The sequence below is a fragment of the Labrus bergylta genome, chromosome 21, assembly GCF_963930695.1.
Source record: "Labrus bergylta chromosome 21, fLabBer1.1, whole genome shotgun sequence".
Lineage (NCBI taxonomy): Eukaryota > Metazoa > Chordata > Actinopteri > Labriformes > Labridae > Labrus > Labrus bergylta.
In genome coordinates this window covers 11,169,932-11,188,632 of record NC_089215.1, presented here as the reverse complement: position 1 = coordinate 11,188,632, position 18,701 = coordinate 11,169,932, and the positions used below count along the sequence as shown (strand labels likewise).

Below are 18,701 nucleotides of genomic sequence, written 5' to 3'. Positions count from 1 at the left end.
GGGAACTGAGTTGAAATGCTATTTATAATCCGCTGCTTGAAGGAAGTGAGCTTCCCCAGAGGATAAATGCGGCTTCGGAAAAATGATACAGCTCGGAGCCAGGAGAGGAAGTACGAAGAGACAAGTCCAGGAGCTGAACATGGAAAAGCCTGACTGCTGGTGTGTGTGTGTGTGTGTGTGTATCTGTGTGTGAGAGACAGAGAATGAAGGAGTGAGAACAGCAAAACCCCTCTTGATGGGTTTAAAACTAAAATCTGACTCTGAAATAATCAGAAACAGCCATCATATTGTTATAAAAATTCAAATAAAGCAGTGAGGTTTTGCCAGAGTGGGTTCTGGATGTTGTTAAGGTCTAAAGTTAGCTAAAAGCTTTGTAACTAGCAGCTGAGGCTTAGATGAGGCTCCATGTAGCACTGATTCACATAGTTAGTTGCAAAATGTCGAGGCACCATAAATCACAGCAGCCCACCAGCAGTTGCCATGTTTTCATGTTGAGCGTCAGAGCCATTGAGCAAGCAAAACAAACTTGTCATCAGCTGTTTGACAGGATACATTAACAGGCAACGCATCATTTTTGATGAAGCAAGAGGTACTTCATTGGATTGTTATCAGGGTAAAATAAGTAACCGCAAACTATCCTAGAATAAAGAAGTCATTGCAAAAATTATGCAAAGAGAAATAGAAAATACAGTCAAATATGTTTTTCAGCTGCCAAAATGAGCTAAACGACCCCAAATGATTTAGTTAAAAGCAGCTTGCAAAGAATAATTATGACATGGTGGTCAGTGAGAGTTTAAAATAGCAAAAATAATACCAGAGTAGTTTGCTTGATAGCCCCTCTAGTGAAAAGGTCGATGTAATACATGCACAATGAATTGTGGGAAACACAAGGCACGACCACATGTTACATAAAATGCTTTGCAGAAAGGCGGACTTACTGCCAGAGTGACCCCGATTAAAACAATGTGGCTAAACCTCAAGCAATTTAACTGTCATGTCATCATAAATACCAAAGTATTAAGAAATACAAATAAGGAGTACTGCATATATGCTTTGAGTCAACAATTCTCTTTTTTTTTTTTAGAATTGGCCAACTAAGACTTGCTCATATAATATGCTACTTGAACTCCTGATACGTTCAGCAGAGTTAATGGGAATGTGAACCCATGGCAAAGAGCAGACACAATTTTATCCCTGGAGTAAAATATTTTTTAAGAGGTATCAACAATTGCTTGAGGCTCAACCAATAATCACTTGTTATAATGCTCCTCTATTGTCATTTTTCTGGTACAGCTATTTTGTTGTGCGTTGATAACATGGGTCTGGGTCTCCCCTTTGAAACCTTTCACTTCCTCCTATTATTTGTTTTGGCTGGGCTTGGCAAAACAGTTGTACACAAATTCTGTAAAACATCCTAAAAACTCAGTTCCTGAATATGTAGCAAGTTTCACAATTGTATTTGTCTGGACTTTCACATTTAAATATTAGCAAATTGGGTTAAGGGACTTTGCAAAAAACATCTGGGCCCAGCTAGTTGAGGCAGACGGCTGTCCACCAATAAATCTAGATATGATCAAGTTATCTGCCTGTTAAAAGGAAGTCTTTTATTCCCTTTGCTGCCAAGTACTTGTTCATGGTGGATTAAGTGGATTCTCTTTAAATATGTTACACAAAGAGAACAGGATAGACCTGCCATGGGTTGCACCAGCTATGCTCTGTTCAAATGTAGCCTATAGTTTGGACATATTTTCATATTTAGGCAAGAGTTCTACTACTGACTGTCCAGTGGTTGCAGGAGCTGAGAAAGTTCGAACATAGGCATAAGTTACAACTTAAACCTTACTTTAGCCAGTGGTGTCTCCAGAGGGGAGACCAGGAGGGGTATGGGCCCCCCTTGAAATCTGACTGGCCACCCCAGCGACATAACATTGATATTTCCACTATATCTTCTATTCTGAGGTTTTCTTTCATACCATTAGCGGTTCTGTAGGACTGGAAGAGATCGTGGAGCAAGCCCTTTTGGACAGTCGCGTTCCCGCTCAGCTTCTCTTTGTCCAGGATGAGCAGGAAGCGGTGGAGCTCCATCAGGAGCTGATCCAGCACTGGAAGCACAGACAGAAAAAAATGGGTCTCAGATGTATAGCATGATAAAAAATGTCTATAACTTATTGGTATAAGAAATTTCTTGGAATGGATATTTAAGGAATTATTGAAACAATGTAGACCAGAACTGTCACACAAACACAAAAAGAGCCATGAGCAATATAAAGCCTGTGAGGTTTGAGGCAGACATATTTAGTATATAATAACATAATTTATGTCTGAGAACAAAGGATTAAAACTAAATTCAGCTGCTAGCTTCTTAGCTTTTTCATTCTCACTGCTTTGGCTTTTATGCTGTATGCCAACAACTAACTTGGGAAAGACGCCTCAGAGGGTCTCAACTTGAAACAGCCAATAAACCATCAGACTTTATGTCACTCAGTCATTCCTCTCGTTTAGTCTCTATAGATAGTTCCAAGCCTGTCTGAGGTTGTGTTGGGAGTTGCACGGGTTAAGTGAAAGGTCAAGTTCAGCAGAGGGAGGAGCTTGGTTCGAAGTTGGCAGGGCCACTGTGTCTGGGTGCAGCCCACACACATCCTTCAGGGGTCAGCGCTGAGCTCACAGGCTTCTCCTCTGTGTGGGGAACTCTTTGTGTGTCTCTTCACTGTCTCTCGGCCTAGTGAATAGGCCCCTTGCTACAGTGGGCCTCAGTGTGGGAGCAATTCATAAAAAGACCTGACAAGAGGGGGATGAAGAAGAGAGGGACTTTATTAAAGAAATAAGGTGTGGCCAATATCAAACGGAGGGCATACTGTTACTAAACAGTGGAATGTATGAAATCCTCCACAGAATGTAAGACATTACTTTTGATGTTTTTCTTTAGATAGGTCTTTGCCAGAGGCTTTTTCCACTTCTTCCCACTTAGCTACTGTTAAAAATAAACCACAAACTTAACCCAAGAAGAAAATCATAAACACCTACAATTCAATTAGAACTAAATTCATGTTAACATACATTAACTGGTCGCAGTACCAAGTAATTTGGTTAACGTTGTATGAGTCTTTCTCCTTTTTTCAACAAAATAGAAAGTCAGGACAAAAGCATTTCTTTTAACCAATAATAGTTCAACATTAAAAAAAAAGAAATGTGTTTGCTTGCATGGTTAGTAAAAATCTGTGTCAAGTAGCCTAGCTGTAGAGCTACTCTGAGCAGATCGCTTATTTTAGCATATAGCATGCAAACGTGCAAGCTAGCCTAGCTGTCTCTGATGCTGTCACAAATACAGCTTCTTTCCTGTTTATGTACAGGTAAAAAAAAACAAAAAAACTTGTTTATTTCAAGGCTTAAACGTATTGGCATAGTTGAACTAACAGGAAATGAAAAATGACTGCTAGCTAAACCGTAGCTCAAGTACTATTAGGATAAATATGCTTCAAATTTCTAATCTTTTCAAATAGTATTCTTCACTTTAACACATCAGAAGAAGTGCAGCTAAACCTGTATTTGGCTGCAAAAATGGCTAATGTCAGCCTAGTTAGCTTGACATACTAATGTTTGCAGCTCATGTGATTTAGAAGATAAGACTTAAGACTTGAACTCTACTCCTATTCAAACATTGCACAACTCTTTTTAATCTTTCAGGTTGTTCTCTTTAGTGACTCTTTCCAGCTAAAAGTGATCACTAGAGGCCCTCTCACCTCCCTCCTACACTCCCACACATCAAAGGGGGAAGTTTTGCAAAATAAGGTTTCAGAGACCCTGTCAAGCTTTGCCTTCGGAGATGACGAGAGGCTTTCCCAAAACTTCAGCAAGCTGAGTTGTTTTTAATGACTCCTGCTCAAGCTGAGTCAACTTCTGCTGGGAGGCCCTGTGTAGGAGGACCTTCACTGGAAAGCATCACTGGATGGACACACACACACACACACAGAATATGTAAGCTTGATAAAAGATCCTTAAAAGCTGTTAGTGGCTCTTTTGTTTGGATATGTAACTATATTTATTAGAACCACACATATTTACTTTAATTTCATTTCCAGGGGTTGTTTAGCTGCTGATGTTTGGCCCCTCAGAATGAATCTAAACATTTTTACAGCTCCTCCTCCTTGTGTGTTTGCACAGAGATTGACACTGATGGCCTTTTGGATTTGGGGACCCTGGGAAACGGAGTCAGCTGACAGGACAGGGAGGTCTGTCTCTGAGGGCTACGGACTGGCCAGAAGCCCACTGCACATCGAGCGAGCGACCGCAGCCTCCACTGCATAAACAGTTCACTTCAGTAGACCGACCAAAAGGAATCAGAGCGATTGCCAGACTGTGTTTTTTGTGTTAAGTATTTTTCTGAAAGGGAAGGTAAAGAATAAAATAATAAGTGCGCTGTACCACATTCAAGCTGTCTGAACAATCAGCAGAATTTGAGGTTTTCAAACTACACACTACATCACGCAAAAGTATCATTTCTCTTCCTCACGCCTGAGGCTGTACTTCCTGCTTTTCTTCAGTTTTTTTTTACTTTGATTCGCCCACACCTGAGATATTCCCCTTATACTGTGTTTGTTGAAGAGGTCTGATACGTTGTCAGTTATATAGGGTGCATTTTAAAATCTTGATTGACTATCGACAGAAGAATGAAACTAAAGAGGGAGACTTCAGCTCAACGCTACTGTGACAAACCTTCAGAGGCAGGCATTGTTTTTATTTTGGGGGATTTAGTGGAATTCTTTTGTTGAGTATTTTAGTGTAGGGATGTTTACATTTTATAAAGCACAGCAGGTGCAGCGGTTATTTGCGCTAATCACGGCTAGTGTACGTAAAGGATGACGGACAGGCTTATGTCTGCATGGGATGGGAAATTATAACGGGGATGGGGTACTTTAAATACAAACTTAAGGCCAGGGTCCTCTACTGCTGCAAATGCACACATGGTCTTAAAAATGAAGAAACCAATAACAGGCACAGGTACACATAAACAAAAAAAATGGGCTTGAGCCCCTGCTCTTTTGCCCTCTACAGAGAAAATGCCCTTTTTAAAAATAGCTTTTTTCCTGTTTGCGTACAGTCTGGCCCAAAGAACAGATACATTTGTTTTAATGTGAGTATCAGGTCTGGAAAAACGTAATCAGGCCAGTGTGATGCCCTCTCCTCTATCCTCTTTTCTGCTCTTTCTGCTCTGCGAGTGCATGCGCCCTTGCACAAGCGTGCATGCATAAGCCCTATGTCAGTTCGACAGCAGGAGTGTGATAGATTTCTGAGTAGGGTTAATGTCCGGGTGGGGATAAAAAAAAAAAAACACTCCAGCTCTTCTGATTTTGCCAAACCAGTAACAAGTGGAAGAAGTTAGACCCTGAAGTTCTCAAGGACTTCTCCAAAAATGTTGAGTCATAAGAGTTTGTGGTCGTTGGTGCTATTGTTTAAGCGAGCCATTATTGTTGGATCACATGGTATGCTTTTATGTGCTGCATTTAGACAGACAGACAGACAGCTGCAGATAATGAATAGGAGAAGAAATGCAGAGGGATCAGCTGATGACGAGAGGTAAACAGTGCCACTGCTGATTATACTAGGCTATCTGAAAAGGTGTCTGATTGTTGGAAAACAACCACTAAAAACATAAAATTAATGGTAAAAAGCACTTTTTTTCCATTCTGATCATTCAATTTCTAATGAAAGCTGGTGTGCATCCAATGTGGAGGTACACATCACAGCTTTTAATTTATTCAAAGATGTATTTGAATGGAAATTAGGTGGCTACTTTGCATAAAATAGTATCAAAACAGAGGTTTAGTTTTCAAAAATCCCCCACCTCTCAAGAAAGTCTTCACTACCCACCACATAGTCGTAAGATAGATTTAATATTAGATGATCAATTAATTATATGACAATGACACAGTGGGAGTGGCCCCACAGTAATATAAAAATTAAGTTTCTTGCTATAGAACCTTTCCGAAAGTAGTCATTCCAGGTGTTGATATATTCTAATTATTGGGAAAAATGCTCTTTTGTGAATTGTGGCCCTTGTCCCTCTAAATTTATTGGCATGTCTTCGACCCTTAAAAAACAGCCTTATCTTTTGCCTAGCTCCAGTGATTGCTACAACTGGGTGATATCTAATAATAATTGACATATTTGACTTGTTTCCAATTAAAATACTGCACTGTGAACTGAGATCTTCCCCACACATATTTATTTTTGTGTGGATTTAAAGAAACAGGTGACTATTCTAGCTCTGTTGTATCATCTTGCCACAGTATGATACTGTTCTTCTTTGTAGAGATGGACCGATACCGATTTCAGCTGTAGTAAAGCTGGCATTGCATTTCATTGTGCTGGCTTCTCATACAAATAGGAAGCAGCAACATCTGTAAGGTTTTCAAATGAAATATTTTAAAACTGAAGTGCAAGAATTGTACTTTTTTAAAAGACTTGTTCCATCTTGTCTCAACGTCTTGATGTAGACAATTTGTGGGCCCTTGCAGTTCATTATGAAAGTGATACTGTACAAGCTAAAAATGTTAAGAGTGCCCAACGATCTTTCTTAAACCGTGACATTGATCGGCGTCGTCAGTCAGATAGAGGATATTTTAATTACGTCAATATCAGTCCCGATATCAATATTTGATTGGATCTGTCACATCTCTACTTCATTGTGTATTTTGTTGTGTCAGCTTCTTCTTCTGCGTTTGCTTTTTTAATAGTAGTTAGCAAACAGTTCCAAGCATTACCGCCACCTGGATTTGGGTGTGGACTCCCATGTGGGACTGCCTTTTTTTCTCTCCTCAGATGTATTGGTGATTATGACTGCATGCACCAAACCATGACGTTTGAACCGTGATGGTTCGGGATGACTACAAATACCGTTACAGGCCTAGCGTTCACCACAGAGGGCGAAAGAATCTCGTCTGATTTCAGTTAAACTATTTTACGCAAAATATGAGAGTTTTATTGGTGCTCAACTCCATCTGTTCGCCTCGACTGAACCCGGCAGTTGTGAATAGAAAATGCTTATTCTATCAATTTTACCCCAAATGCTTTTTATTAGCCTCCAAAAATAACCAACAGAATCTGTGAATGTCTGTGAATGCATGTGTTCATAAGCCCATCTGTGCATCTGGACAACAAATGATGATTTCTTTTCAGTTTCAAACAGGCGTCAAGCACAGCTGCTACCCTCATGTGTATCCTGTGAGGAGGAAAATGAACAAGTTCCAACTAAAGGAAAAGATTTGGATTAGCACCTTTAAAAATAGATGTGATTTTAATATATTGGATGTAACTGAAGCATAAATCATAATTAGAACCTTGAGGGTGATAATAAATCATGTCAGCTGGGAGATGAAATAGACAAAATTGGACAGCTTTGCCCATGTTAAAGTCTTTCAAAGAAGAGATGGAATTTCTCTTGGGTCTGTCTCTCTTGGGACCATTCTCTTTGATATATTCAAACAATGCTTTGATGACATTGAGGGTCATGATGATGCTGCATAGTTTTTTCATTATAACTAGCTCGAGAATCTGTATTAAGACTGGCTCACCACATCTTAGCACCAACTGAGGCAAGCCTTTAAAAAAAGAAAAGAACTGTAAAGGCATGTCCTCTCGATTCAATCAAAGTTTCTTCCAAGTTAAATAAGGCTGATGATACACTTCTGCTAATTGGTTGAATCTGTGCAAACACATGCACTGTGTAACTGAATCTAATAAGATTCCCTTAGTTTTCCCAAAACAGCAAGAATTACCTAAACTGAGAAATAATGGGAATGTAATATAACACTTAGTGTAAACCCCTTCTTAGTGCTTAGTTGAGCATGAACGGGTGATCCCCGTCATAACTAGCATGTTCAACAACCCATAAAGTTGAAAACAAACTCAAATCCTCATTATTTTACTTCCCTTTCCTTTAATACTAACATACACGCGTGTAATTCTAGCTGTTTATTTTCATACTGAAATCAAACTGGGCTCAGTTTCATATTACCTTTACTTTAAATATTATTCCATTTATCTGTCCTACTTTCAGAACAACTCCAATCCCAGCATATTCATTCATGCTCTCGGAAATGTCAAATTCTTCACCGATGCAATATTTCTGCTTCTCTCAAGCACTTTAATGTGCTATATCAACGGAGAAAAATTCAAAAAATTACTTGAAGCACATCAATACGTGTTTTAAAGGCTTGGCAAAGTGAATAACAAAGTTAAGATGCTTGCTGTCTGCATGTTTAATATGATTAATCATATTGTATTAAAGAGATATTTCGTGAATTGAAAACAGTTAAATAAGCAAAACAACAAAAACAATTCTGACATTGTACTCCTCAGTAAAAACTGAGTTAACATGATTAGATAAAGAAGGGACATTAAATCAGTCTTAACTAACTGCAAAACTCATCTGTCTTCATCTTAGCAAGCATTTTGAGAGCTCATAAAACTTGTTTACAACACAGCTATCACCATTACTCATGACAGAGGTTAACTCGCAGTTTAATTGAATGTGATTTCATCTGTTTGGAAGCCTAATGAGCAGCCGCTACAGAGTCTTATAGGGAAGACAACATATCAGTCTGCCATCACACATACTCACGAACTTAAAAAAAATAATTAAAAAAAGCATCAACCAATCATCAAAGGCATTTTATCATCCTGCAAAAGAACAATCACTTACCGGTAGTTAAAATGTATTTAGTTAGCATCAACACAATACTGGACTCATGTTGTGAAATGGGTTGGTTTGATCCAAGGACAGTTTTGCCATAAAGTTTGTAAGATAAACTCCCAGTTCTAACAATACCGCAGCGGCGCTGACACATAGAGCACACATATCTGGTGGAAGTTCTGGGTTAGAGCACGGTCAGATGCAAGTTACCATCCGACCTGAATTAGGACAGGCCAATTACAACCGCCTTAAAAACAAGATGGCTAGTTCTGTTGTAGGTTTTCTAAATTCCCTGTTATGTCAGCATTTAAATAACTGCACTGTAGTTCAGATAATGTACAAAATGGTAAGTTTCAATAATGTAATGCCAAAAGTTCTTTCTGATATGTTGAACTTGGAGCCATATGAAATGTAGCTCTAGCGAAAGTTCAGACAGGAAGACTATATTTTGCACACTCGTTTTATTGTTTATTCTCATACCATGTCAAATCACTCCTCCACGCGTGCTCACTCATTACTTCTCGTAATCATCACCTGGGCGACCCTCCACCTCCCCATCGCCACCAAGCCTTCGCAGTTTCATCACCTCCTTCAGCCTCAGATGACATCATCAGCCATCGTCCGGTCAACCCCAGGCTTCGCAGTTTTCCTCAGATGACATCATTGGCCTTCTCCTCATCAACTCTAGTCTTCACAGTTCAATCAACTTCTTCATCGCATCAACCCAGACAACATCATCCGCTAACACCTCCACCACCAGTGTCCGGACTCTATAGGGGGAATAGATCTTGTTGCCGCTCAGGGCAGACATCTTCAATCACCCTGTTATGTCTCCCTGTGGAGTTCAAGCGCCAAAGATTCTCTCACAATCATTCTATGTCACAAATGTAAAATAAACCTTTCATCTTTCAATCATTTACTTGTCTCTCCTGATTGAAATGGATGTTGGAACTTGCTACCTAGCTAGCTAGCTGTAGTTAGCAGCCTACTGCTTTGTCACATTGTTGATCTGATTTATTTGTAGTGTCAAGAGGCTATTTGGTCTGTGTTTCAAACTGATTTGTGAACTGTTCCAGCAATGCCACGTTAGCATTTTCATTCATAGTTTTCTACCCACAGGAAATGTGTTAACCAGTGTGACTTTGTTTCTGGATTGATCTAAACAGGGTACATTTTGTGTGTTGGGTTGGTGGGGTGTCATTGAGTTTTGCATATCAACCTCATCTCAGTTAATCATATTAAAGGTTGAATTAATAAATTCAGCATTAAATAATTTACTTTGTTGATTTGTTGATGTACTTGACCAAAATTGTACCTAAAACACAGCAGTGGCATGTTTCTTGTGACTAACAATGACAGAGCCACAACTCCACCTAAAAGGGGAAGTAGTGGAAGAAAGAGAATTGGAACCAGTGACCAAACCTAAGAGTTAAATCTCTGGATGAGAGCATGATTTACACACTGTCACAGATTCAGGTCACTTCTGCTTCAGTAGACATGGATAAACACTAGACAGAAGCAGGGCACATTTCTTTCCTTATCGTTCTTATCTCATGACTCGTTCACACCGAAACCTCCGCAGGGAAATTCAAGTATAATGCTGACCTTTGGGCCAATTTCAACACATTGAAAGAAAATGCCACATATCTTTGGTTTCTTCAACCCTGGCTTTTTGTTGTGAAAGTGGCAGATAATTGGTTGATTACAGGACCTGATTAATAAGATCAACAACTGATGTTGAATGGTGTTTGATGGCTAACGGAAGAAACGCGTCTGTCTCCTCTCCAACATGGGCTCAGCTGTGGGGCAGGGAGTGAATGGACATGGCTGGATTAATCCAAGCTGTGTTTTGGTGTTGTTGCCATAGAAACCTGAATAAAAAAGGGGATGTCAACTTGATGACATCAGAAATGGGGTCGCCTGTGTTCATTATAGAAGAACTGAAGGAAGAGTGGAAAGAAGAGGACAAAGCATCGCACTTTGAAAAGAAGAGAAAAGATTATGTCAAGTTAGAGGCAAGACATGCACTAAACATTGTTTTTTAATGTATGATGTATTTACAGATCATTAATACATGCTCTCTGAATGTTAGCCTGCAGGAAACGTGTCAAATATTGCAACATTGTTAGATTATGTTGTCATTGCATGACACATTCTCTGCAAACAAAGTGTCAAATTTGATTCCTTGCCACAAAACTCTGAGGTAAACCTTTAGTAGTCCCTGGACTAGAATACTGCAGGTTTTTTTTTTGGTTTTTTTTAAGAAAGTGAAAAGCTGGAAGGATTTAAACCAGAAGCATACTTAAGTCCACACACTTCACAGTGGTAAGGCGAAACAAACTGAAAAGTTGTAATTAAAGAATCCCTTAAAATCCCATTTTCTATATTTATATAAAAATAAGTGTAGCATTGCTAAACTGTCAAAGGGGTTCAAAACTAAAGTCTTGTATTGCGGTCAGAAAGGCGGTCACGGCTTAGATCTCATAGTAGGGACGGGAAGTGTTTTTACACCGTGGGAAAAACATTGATATATGGTAGAGCTGGAGGTTGTCCTCTTGTTTGCACACAGTCATCAAACAGTCAAAAGAATCGACAGTCTCTTTCTACTTGTGCATATTTTCCCATTTTTTCTTTCTGGCAATTACAAATCAACATTTCCTTGGTCATATACGGTCAAGACCTCAATACCAGCAATTGTGATTTCAACATGTAAAAAGCTCTTAAAGACATATGAGGAAACAAATTAAAGGGGTATTTTGAATGGTTAAGACAAGTAAATAAGTCAAGAACGTTGGAAGACTTACAGCAAATGTTGTATAATTATCATTAGCATAGCATTAGCCTATAGCCCTTCAGACCAGGGCAATAAATCCTCATTTACGAGTCTTGAGGTGTTGACTTGACAAGGATATACAAATAATGAAGGCTGCTACTGTAAAGAAATCACTCCTAAAGTTTAGTTTTCAAGTTTCAGTCTTTCCTCTTTCATCTTGCTTCTGCCACAACCACTGAATCTCTTCTTTATTCATCCCACGTTTTAGCTTTTCCTAACACTCTGTTCTTTTTTTTCACAGTCTTTAGATCTCTGCTGTCTCAGTGATATCGAGGTTTACAGCTCGGCCCTTGGAGAAATCAGGCAGTTTTTATAGCTACAACATGCTAATGGACTCTAAAAATCCAAGCACATCTTTGACGTGGCCCTGGTGTACTTTGTCTGGAGCTGAAGTATTCTCATTCTGGCTACTGATGACATGGATTCTTTAAGTGTGGGAGAGTATGTGTGCAGAGCAAAGATTAAGATATGGGAAAAATAAAAAATAAAAAAGCACAGTTGAATCAAAGTTTGCCGGTTAATTTCGGAAAATTCATCAAAGTTCATCAGCCATTTTGCTTTGAAGCTATACTGTTCAAATGTTAGCTCACCTTTTGAGGTAGGCTATGCTATTTATGTCTGTGTTGTGGCTAAAAAAAAAATCAATAAATGACGGTGTAAAGATACAATTTCACAAAAGTTTATATTCTTACATCTTTAAGCTTTACATTCAGAGCAATATGATACTATAAAAACTCAATGTATGCTAGCTAACAATTACACTAGCTATCTACTTTTTGAGGAAGTCATGTGTGACTCAAACTTGGTTCCAAATTATACACACAGACTTGAAGAAAATCTGTCAGCCGTGGGCCATGAACTTAAGAGGCTCAGTGTGGGTCCAAATCCTCCTCTTAATGTAGCAGCCTGTCTACATCCCCTTCAATCTCCCCCTCCCTTTACGTTCCCTCGCTCTGCAGGACCCCAGTAACTATCAAAGACATCACCCCCTGCATATTCAGAAGTATGTGGGATATATGCATGCATGTACAGTATATACCACTATGTGTGGGCATTAACCATCAGTCATTTTTCAATTAAAAATAATGTGTAGTGATAATCATATTCCTAATTTACAGGCCATGTTTTGGAAGCTTTACAAGGCTTCAGTCTTGACTTGATGAGAAAGAAAGCAACAGACTATAAGCAGCTGCTGACAAATAAAAACTAACTAGCAATGCCGCCTCAGAGACAGCCACATAAAAGCCTCTCTGCTTAGTTATTACCCCACAGATAAGTGGCCAGGAGGGCTGCAGGGAGAGTAAGGCCTATAGTGAGTTTGCATATGTGTGTGATTACAAGAAGGTAAGCTACTCTTTAAGCACGACTTCCTTCAAAAGATTACCTGGTGAGCAAACAAAACACAATACAGGCTAATTCAGAGCTCCTGTATCTAATAAACAAAGCCACGTTTGATGTAAACAAACGAGAGCAAAACCCGAGGGCCAAAATGGGCCATACTCACATGGAGCTCTGAAGCGCCTCAGATCAGGAAGAGCGTCTTTCTTTTCATCATTTTTATAGCCAAGTCCAGCTTCCTGAATTACCAATCACGGCACTCACTTCCTGTTGGCAAAGCCCCTGACAAACGTGAAACGACAGACCCCATGCTGGAAGCGATGGCCTACATGTTGGCCTGCCTCCTCTGAGTTTATGGGAGGTCAAACCAACTAAACTTCCTGACTCTCTGTCAAAACAAAATGTTCTGCAGGTCACAGGGACCAGGAGAGGTTGGCTGTAACGTGACAGAAAAAAACAATATTAACACTTGATACACCCACATCAATACATTTTATAGTCTGTACAATGGATGTTAATGTTTGATTTTCACTTTTACACCTTTGTGTTGCGCTAATCAACAATCTAGCATGCTAACACGCTTACGTTACATTCTGACCCCCATAAACGCAGTAATGTATTATGAGAACTGGATAATGGACCCAAAATGGCGCTCAATTAAATGAAAATGTGACATTTTGCTTCTTAACATTAGCATGTACGCATTATCAATGTGTGCATGTAAGCAAACAGGCTCAAGCGTTTAGCACTGCTATGCCATCAACTTCACACCATGCATGGGCGATGTCTCAGTGACGTCACCCACTGAAGAAGACTTATGGAGTCCAACGATGGTGGTGACCATATTGAAAAGGCTGACTCCTACACACTTTTGGCTAGAGGCAGGCAAAGAGGTGTAGTTGAGGCCGGACAAATAAATATCTTGGTTGTTGCATCATGCCCATCTACCTTGTTGAGCTTGTTCCTGAGCTAACATATTCCAGAAGAGGAAAATAACACAAACAAAGACGACAATTCAAGGTTAGTAACAGGATTAAGCAAAAGCTAGTTCCTTGCAAAAAATGCGCTTCTGCCTGTCAAATAAGCCACCCAAATTATTTAGCCTAATTATGCATAAATTGTTGCCTTAATCATCAAAAAGATGAGTTATAAAAAAATTATACCCGTACAGTTTTTAAGAAGGAAATGTGCTATAGAGACCTAAAGCTTTCTATTCCACATTTCCACTTGCTTCACACACTAGCATGATGACGTGTGGGCTGACTTGTTTCAGTACTTTAAAAAGTACACACAATGCTTTGCACACAAACATTTAAAAAAAAAACAATATCGCCTGCCATTTCTCAACACCTGAAATAGTCTGTAAACATGTAAACTGTATCTGCTTATGTGTAACGTGGGTGGACCTTGGATTTAAAAAGTTCCATCAATGCATCTGTTTGTCTGTCTTAATTTGTCTCATTTAATTTTTCCACCTATCACAGAATCAGATTTTTGTTGAGAAGACGGGAGATGCTGGAGGCTCAAACCCTATGGACATCGAGACTGTAATGCAGCAGCAGCTCAGTGTGCTTTACCCAGAAACGGATGGCTCCATAGTAACATGGAAAGCAAAATAAGCATTGGCATGAGTTGGAAGGCACTGACGGACAAGGAAGGGAAGATAATAAATACTGGCAAGGAACCCACAAAAAAAATCAACAAACATGTCCATTTCCTTTCATGGAAATATTGAGCAAACGTATTCATAATTCTGTGTATCAACTTCTTAATTATTTGCAGAATGTTTTGTTTATTTGCTGTTTTAATGTAAACATGCGTAAATGTACTACACTGATTCTCAAACACATCCCTGAAAACATCACCGTTTGCTTTGCTTGAACTAATTTGGTCTCCATTCCTGGCAGGAGGAGTGAGACCAGTGCACGTAATGAAACCTGCATGAGTCAGGTTTCAGAAAAAGAGAAGAGCACATCCAGAATCCTAAACAAAGCCTTGCCTTGTCATAAGCCTCCCTGGATTTTCCCATGTTTCCCTCCCCTTGACTTCCTCCACTGGTTGTCTTGTGGCTGTTAGTATTTAATCTTTTGCCTGGTGCTGCAGAGTACACTTTTCCGCCTCACACACCATCTCAGTCTCTGTTATAAGTCTGTTGCCCTGAATGGCTTAACATGTCCTCAGCTGTACCTTTATTCCCTTTCTCACTTTAGATTTTGGCCAGATTGACTTGAAGTAAATCAATCTAGCGATGTAGCTCCCCTAGTGGACAAGCAGTGTAATCTCATAAATACTGTAATTAAAATAAATCCCCTCTCTACATTTTGTTAAAATCTAATCCACACGATTGAGGCATGCAGCTTTTTGGGGCTGCAGCTTTTCCAGTTCAGCTCGTCTTACTTTTTCAGTTGACGATAATTTAGTCAACCAGGTGTCAGTAAAAATCCATTAATAGCTTGTAGCAATTCTTAAGGCCCTTTAACTGATATCTATGAAAAGTTTATGGGGTCAAACTAACAAACCATAATGCAAGGTTATTCATCACACTAGGCCAAGGTAAACTTTCCTTTTTCACGTAAACTGGAGAATATTTAATTTACTGTGTTAAAAGACTATAATCTGCAGATTATTTTATCATCATTTAATGCAACAGCTTTTTTGAAGTATTGTTGTCTTCATGTGATGGACAGATGAATAAACACATAAATGAAAGACTTGTCCAAAGCCACCACATGCGATAACGTAATCCCCTCCACGGGAGTTGCAGAGAACCACTCTGCATTGGGCTCGTTGCCAAACTGGATTTTAGCATGAGAGAGTGTGGGAGTAAATAGGCTGTCTGATCAGCTGGAGAGCAGGAATGTTAAAGCTAGATTTTGGCCATCCCTTTGGATTAGTTGCAATTGTTTTCAGACCAGTAAGTTTCTCCATCAGGTTCAGTGACTTAGATAAGGGGGACCCAAAGTCTGCCAAAACTCCACACACAGTTGTCTTCTTTTTTCTCCCTCAGAACATTTACACAATAGGTTTGGTGCAGTCATTGACAACCACTTTACCTGTAGCCTATATCTGCACTTTGGACTCAAACGCTGTGTTTATGTCAATCAGGAAGTATTAAATGGCCTTGCTCATCCCTCATGGACAAATAACCACAGGAATTTGAGGAATGCTATGGGAACAATGTTGCTGCTATTGGAATCCATCAGTAGCCACAGTGTTAACTATTTTATTCAGACCACTTCGAGGGGAGGCATTTCGAAATGAGCCAAACAAACATAATCTTGTCCTTCAAGGTATAAACAACCAAAGTAGTTCCAACATTGTTTAACAAGAGAGACTATCTCTTTTAGCTCTATTACCTAACCAGAGGGCTTTCAATCATCAGCTTATCTGCACGCAGGTTATATTATTGTCAATCTGTTAACATAGAGTTGTCCTACACACCAGCCAGAACATAAATTTAATTAGCCTATTAAGCAATGCAGAACCATTGGAAGTTCATGTTCACACAATAAACCTTTAACTAAAAAGAGCAATGCATTGTGTTTACATGTCCTGACATATGGCAACATTACAAAGGACTTGAATGAATTAAAAACAACAAAACATTATTTCCTGATTTATATGATTTAAACAATGCAAGAAAAAAAATATCAAATGATTGTGTTCTTTTTATACTTTTAAATACTTGTAAAAAATATTGTTGTAAGCTGGAGAAATGTCCAGAGGTATTGTCAGGAATGATGACACACAGACAGTTTAGAACTCAGCTGGCCTCAATACCCCCGACAAAAACAAAAACAAAAAAACACACACACACAACATGAAATATTATTCTTACCTTTGTGCTTCTCCATTACCGGAGCTTCACCTTCTTATCCTCCTCCTCCTCTCATATAAATCAAACAATCCACAAAAGTTTGCAGACAAGTTTCTGAGTGACGATGATGATGGGACAGCCAACTTCTGCGGAATGCAAGCCCGGCTCTCCGGTGTCCAACAATACACAGACTGACTGACTGACTGACTGACTGTCTGGACTCCGACTGGCTGCGGACTTTGTGACGGAACGACAGCGCTCTCTTCTTCCTCCTCTTCTAAATCTGCTTTGCTGCACCGCCTCCTCCTCCTCCTCCTCCTCCCCCGAACGGAGCATCCGCACTTCAGCTCGGTGGCACCTTCAAACTGAGGAGCTATTGCTTTAGGGTGTCATAAAGTTACCCCCTTATGGTTCCCGCATCTCATATCCCAAATAGAAAGCGTTTCACATTTATAATGACTTACACGACGTTACACACTGAGAAGAAAATGGTGCACTTCCTTCTACTTTGTTTACGCTCTTAATTGTGTCTACAGCCGTGGAAATACAGGGAACACTGCAGTTCCAGAAGAAAAGCTGTAGGCTATTTGGGATTTGTTGTTGCATAGTTTGGGGGTAGCATATCCCTTACTTTATAAACAATTACCGAAAAGTGGGTCAATGGTCTGCAAACACTCGTTTCATCTGCACGAGAGGTCGATATAAACAGGAAATGGAGATAGAAGACAAAACTCGGACGTCGATATGAATGTGGTGAACTTTCAGAGCTGTCAGAGCATTTTTCTGTTGCGACATGAAGTGAAATTTTCCGGCTGAACAACCGTGGGAGAACCGTGACCGGAGGAAGGTATGAGAGGAATGTCACGTAAAGTAACGTAAAATGCTCAGAGGGTGTGACGTGCTAACCTCCGTCTGCTTTGGTCTATACCACAGACTGTAAAAATACTGTATGTAGCATCCCCAGAGCCGTTTTTAACTTACTTTGTATATTATAATTAGGCTAATTGATTATTTTAATACTGCTTCTGAGACAGTCATGGGCCTATGATTTGAAAGGAGCAAAACTAGAATTGGTTTGGTCTGTTTTTGTTAATATTGCACTAGTCACAGCTCATCATAAAACAAAACTGGATTACTGTGGCAGTCCTGTGACGTCATTCAGAATCAGAAGAGAAAAAAAGATTTTCGTGTTGGCTTTAAACTCCACTGATACCATGAGCTACCTTTAAAAGAAATAGCTAGGCCTATAAATCTGAAAAGTGTTGACCAGCGGCCTGATTCTAATTTTGAGCAAAAAAAAAGTGGCTATTGCCCACCTGACTTTAATTTTCAGCAAAATGCAACAAGATCAAATTTAGAAAAGCATGTGTAACCCACAACTTGAATCAAATTTTGAGTGTTTTTTTTTTTTAAACAGCCACCTGACACAAATTTTCAACAAAAAAATGTTGACCTGTGTTGACCTGACTCCAATTTTGAGCAAAATGCAATGTAACTTCAAATTTGAGCAAAACAAAAATGTTAACCTGATTACTAGTGTGTGTTAGCTGAAGTGGTTATTCAGCAACCATGAATGGAAGGTTTCATTTTCAAAAAGAGTTATTATGTAATGTCACTAGTGTCGGTTGTTACCTGATGTTATCTGAAAGTCCATGCGGAATAAGCCAGTAAGTTGGCCTTGATTTATTTGAGTGTCTCAGAGTCTGTAATGTGCTTCTTTAGCCATTTTTCATGTTTCATTCGTGCAAAAAATGAAACAGATCAAACATTTTTTCTGACTCTTGGTGCAGGCTTCACTTGGGGCGGGACAAAATATAGATACACCATTCTGACTCAGGTCAGGTGATATAACCATCGAATTGCTGGTGCCAAATATAAACTTTTCATTTCAAAACAATAAATACTCAAAACAGAGTTCACTGATAATTTGACTCACTGCAGGACTACTTCATGACTCCTCATTTTGGTGATGAAATGAATAACAGTAACGGGAATGGAAATGAATTTGCCAAAACAGAAAG

The 18,701-nt window shown here is 39.4% G+C and overlaps 1 protein-coding gene across 3 annotated transcripts in view; it reads right to left on the bottom strand.

The window, feature by feature from the left end:
* Window positions 1-16,932, bottom strand: part of afap1l2 (actin filament associated protein 1-like 2) — a 40,149-nt gene extending 23,217 nt beyond the window's left edge. For 2 of the 3 annotated variants that reach the window (XM_065949605.1, XM_020651196.3), the window contains exons 1-2: window positions 16,702-16,931; window positions 1,974-2,102 (exon numbers count right to left, since the gene is read on the bottom strand). In XM_065949605.1, coding sequence (XP_065805677.1) covers window positions 1,974-2,102; window positions 16,702-16,717 — 145 coding nt within the window. In that variant the 5' untranslated portion in view covers window positions 16,718-16,931. Of the gene's footprint in view, window positions 1-1,973; window positions 2,103-16,701 lie in introns of all 3 variants that reach the window. The other variant, XM_065949606.1, reaches the window with a different exon arrangement.
* Between the last annotated feature and the right edge of the window lie 1,769 nt (window positions 16,933-18,701).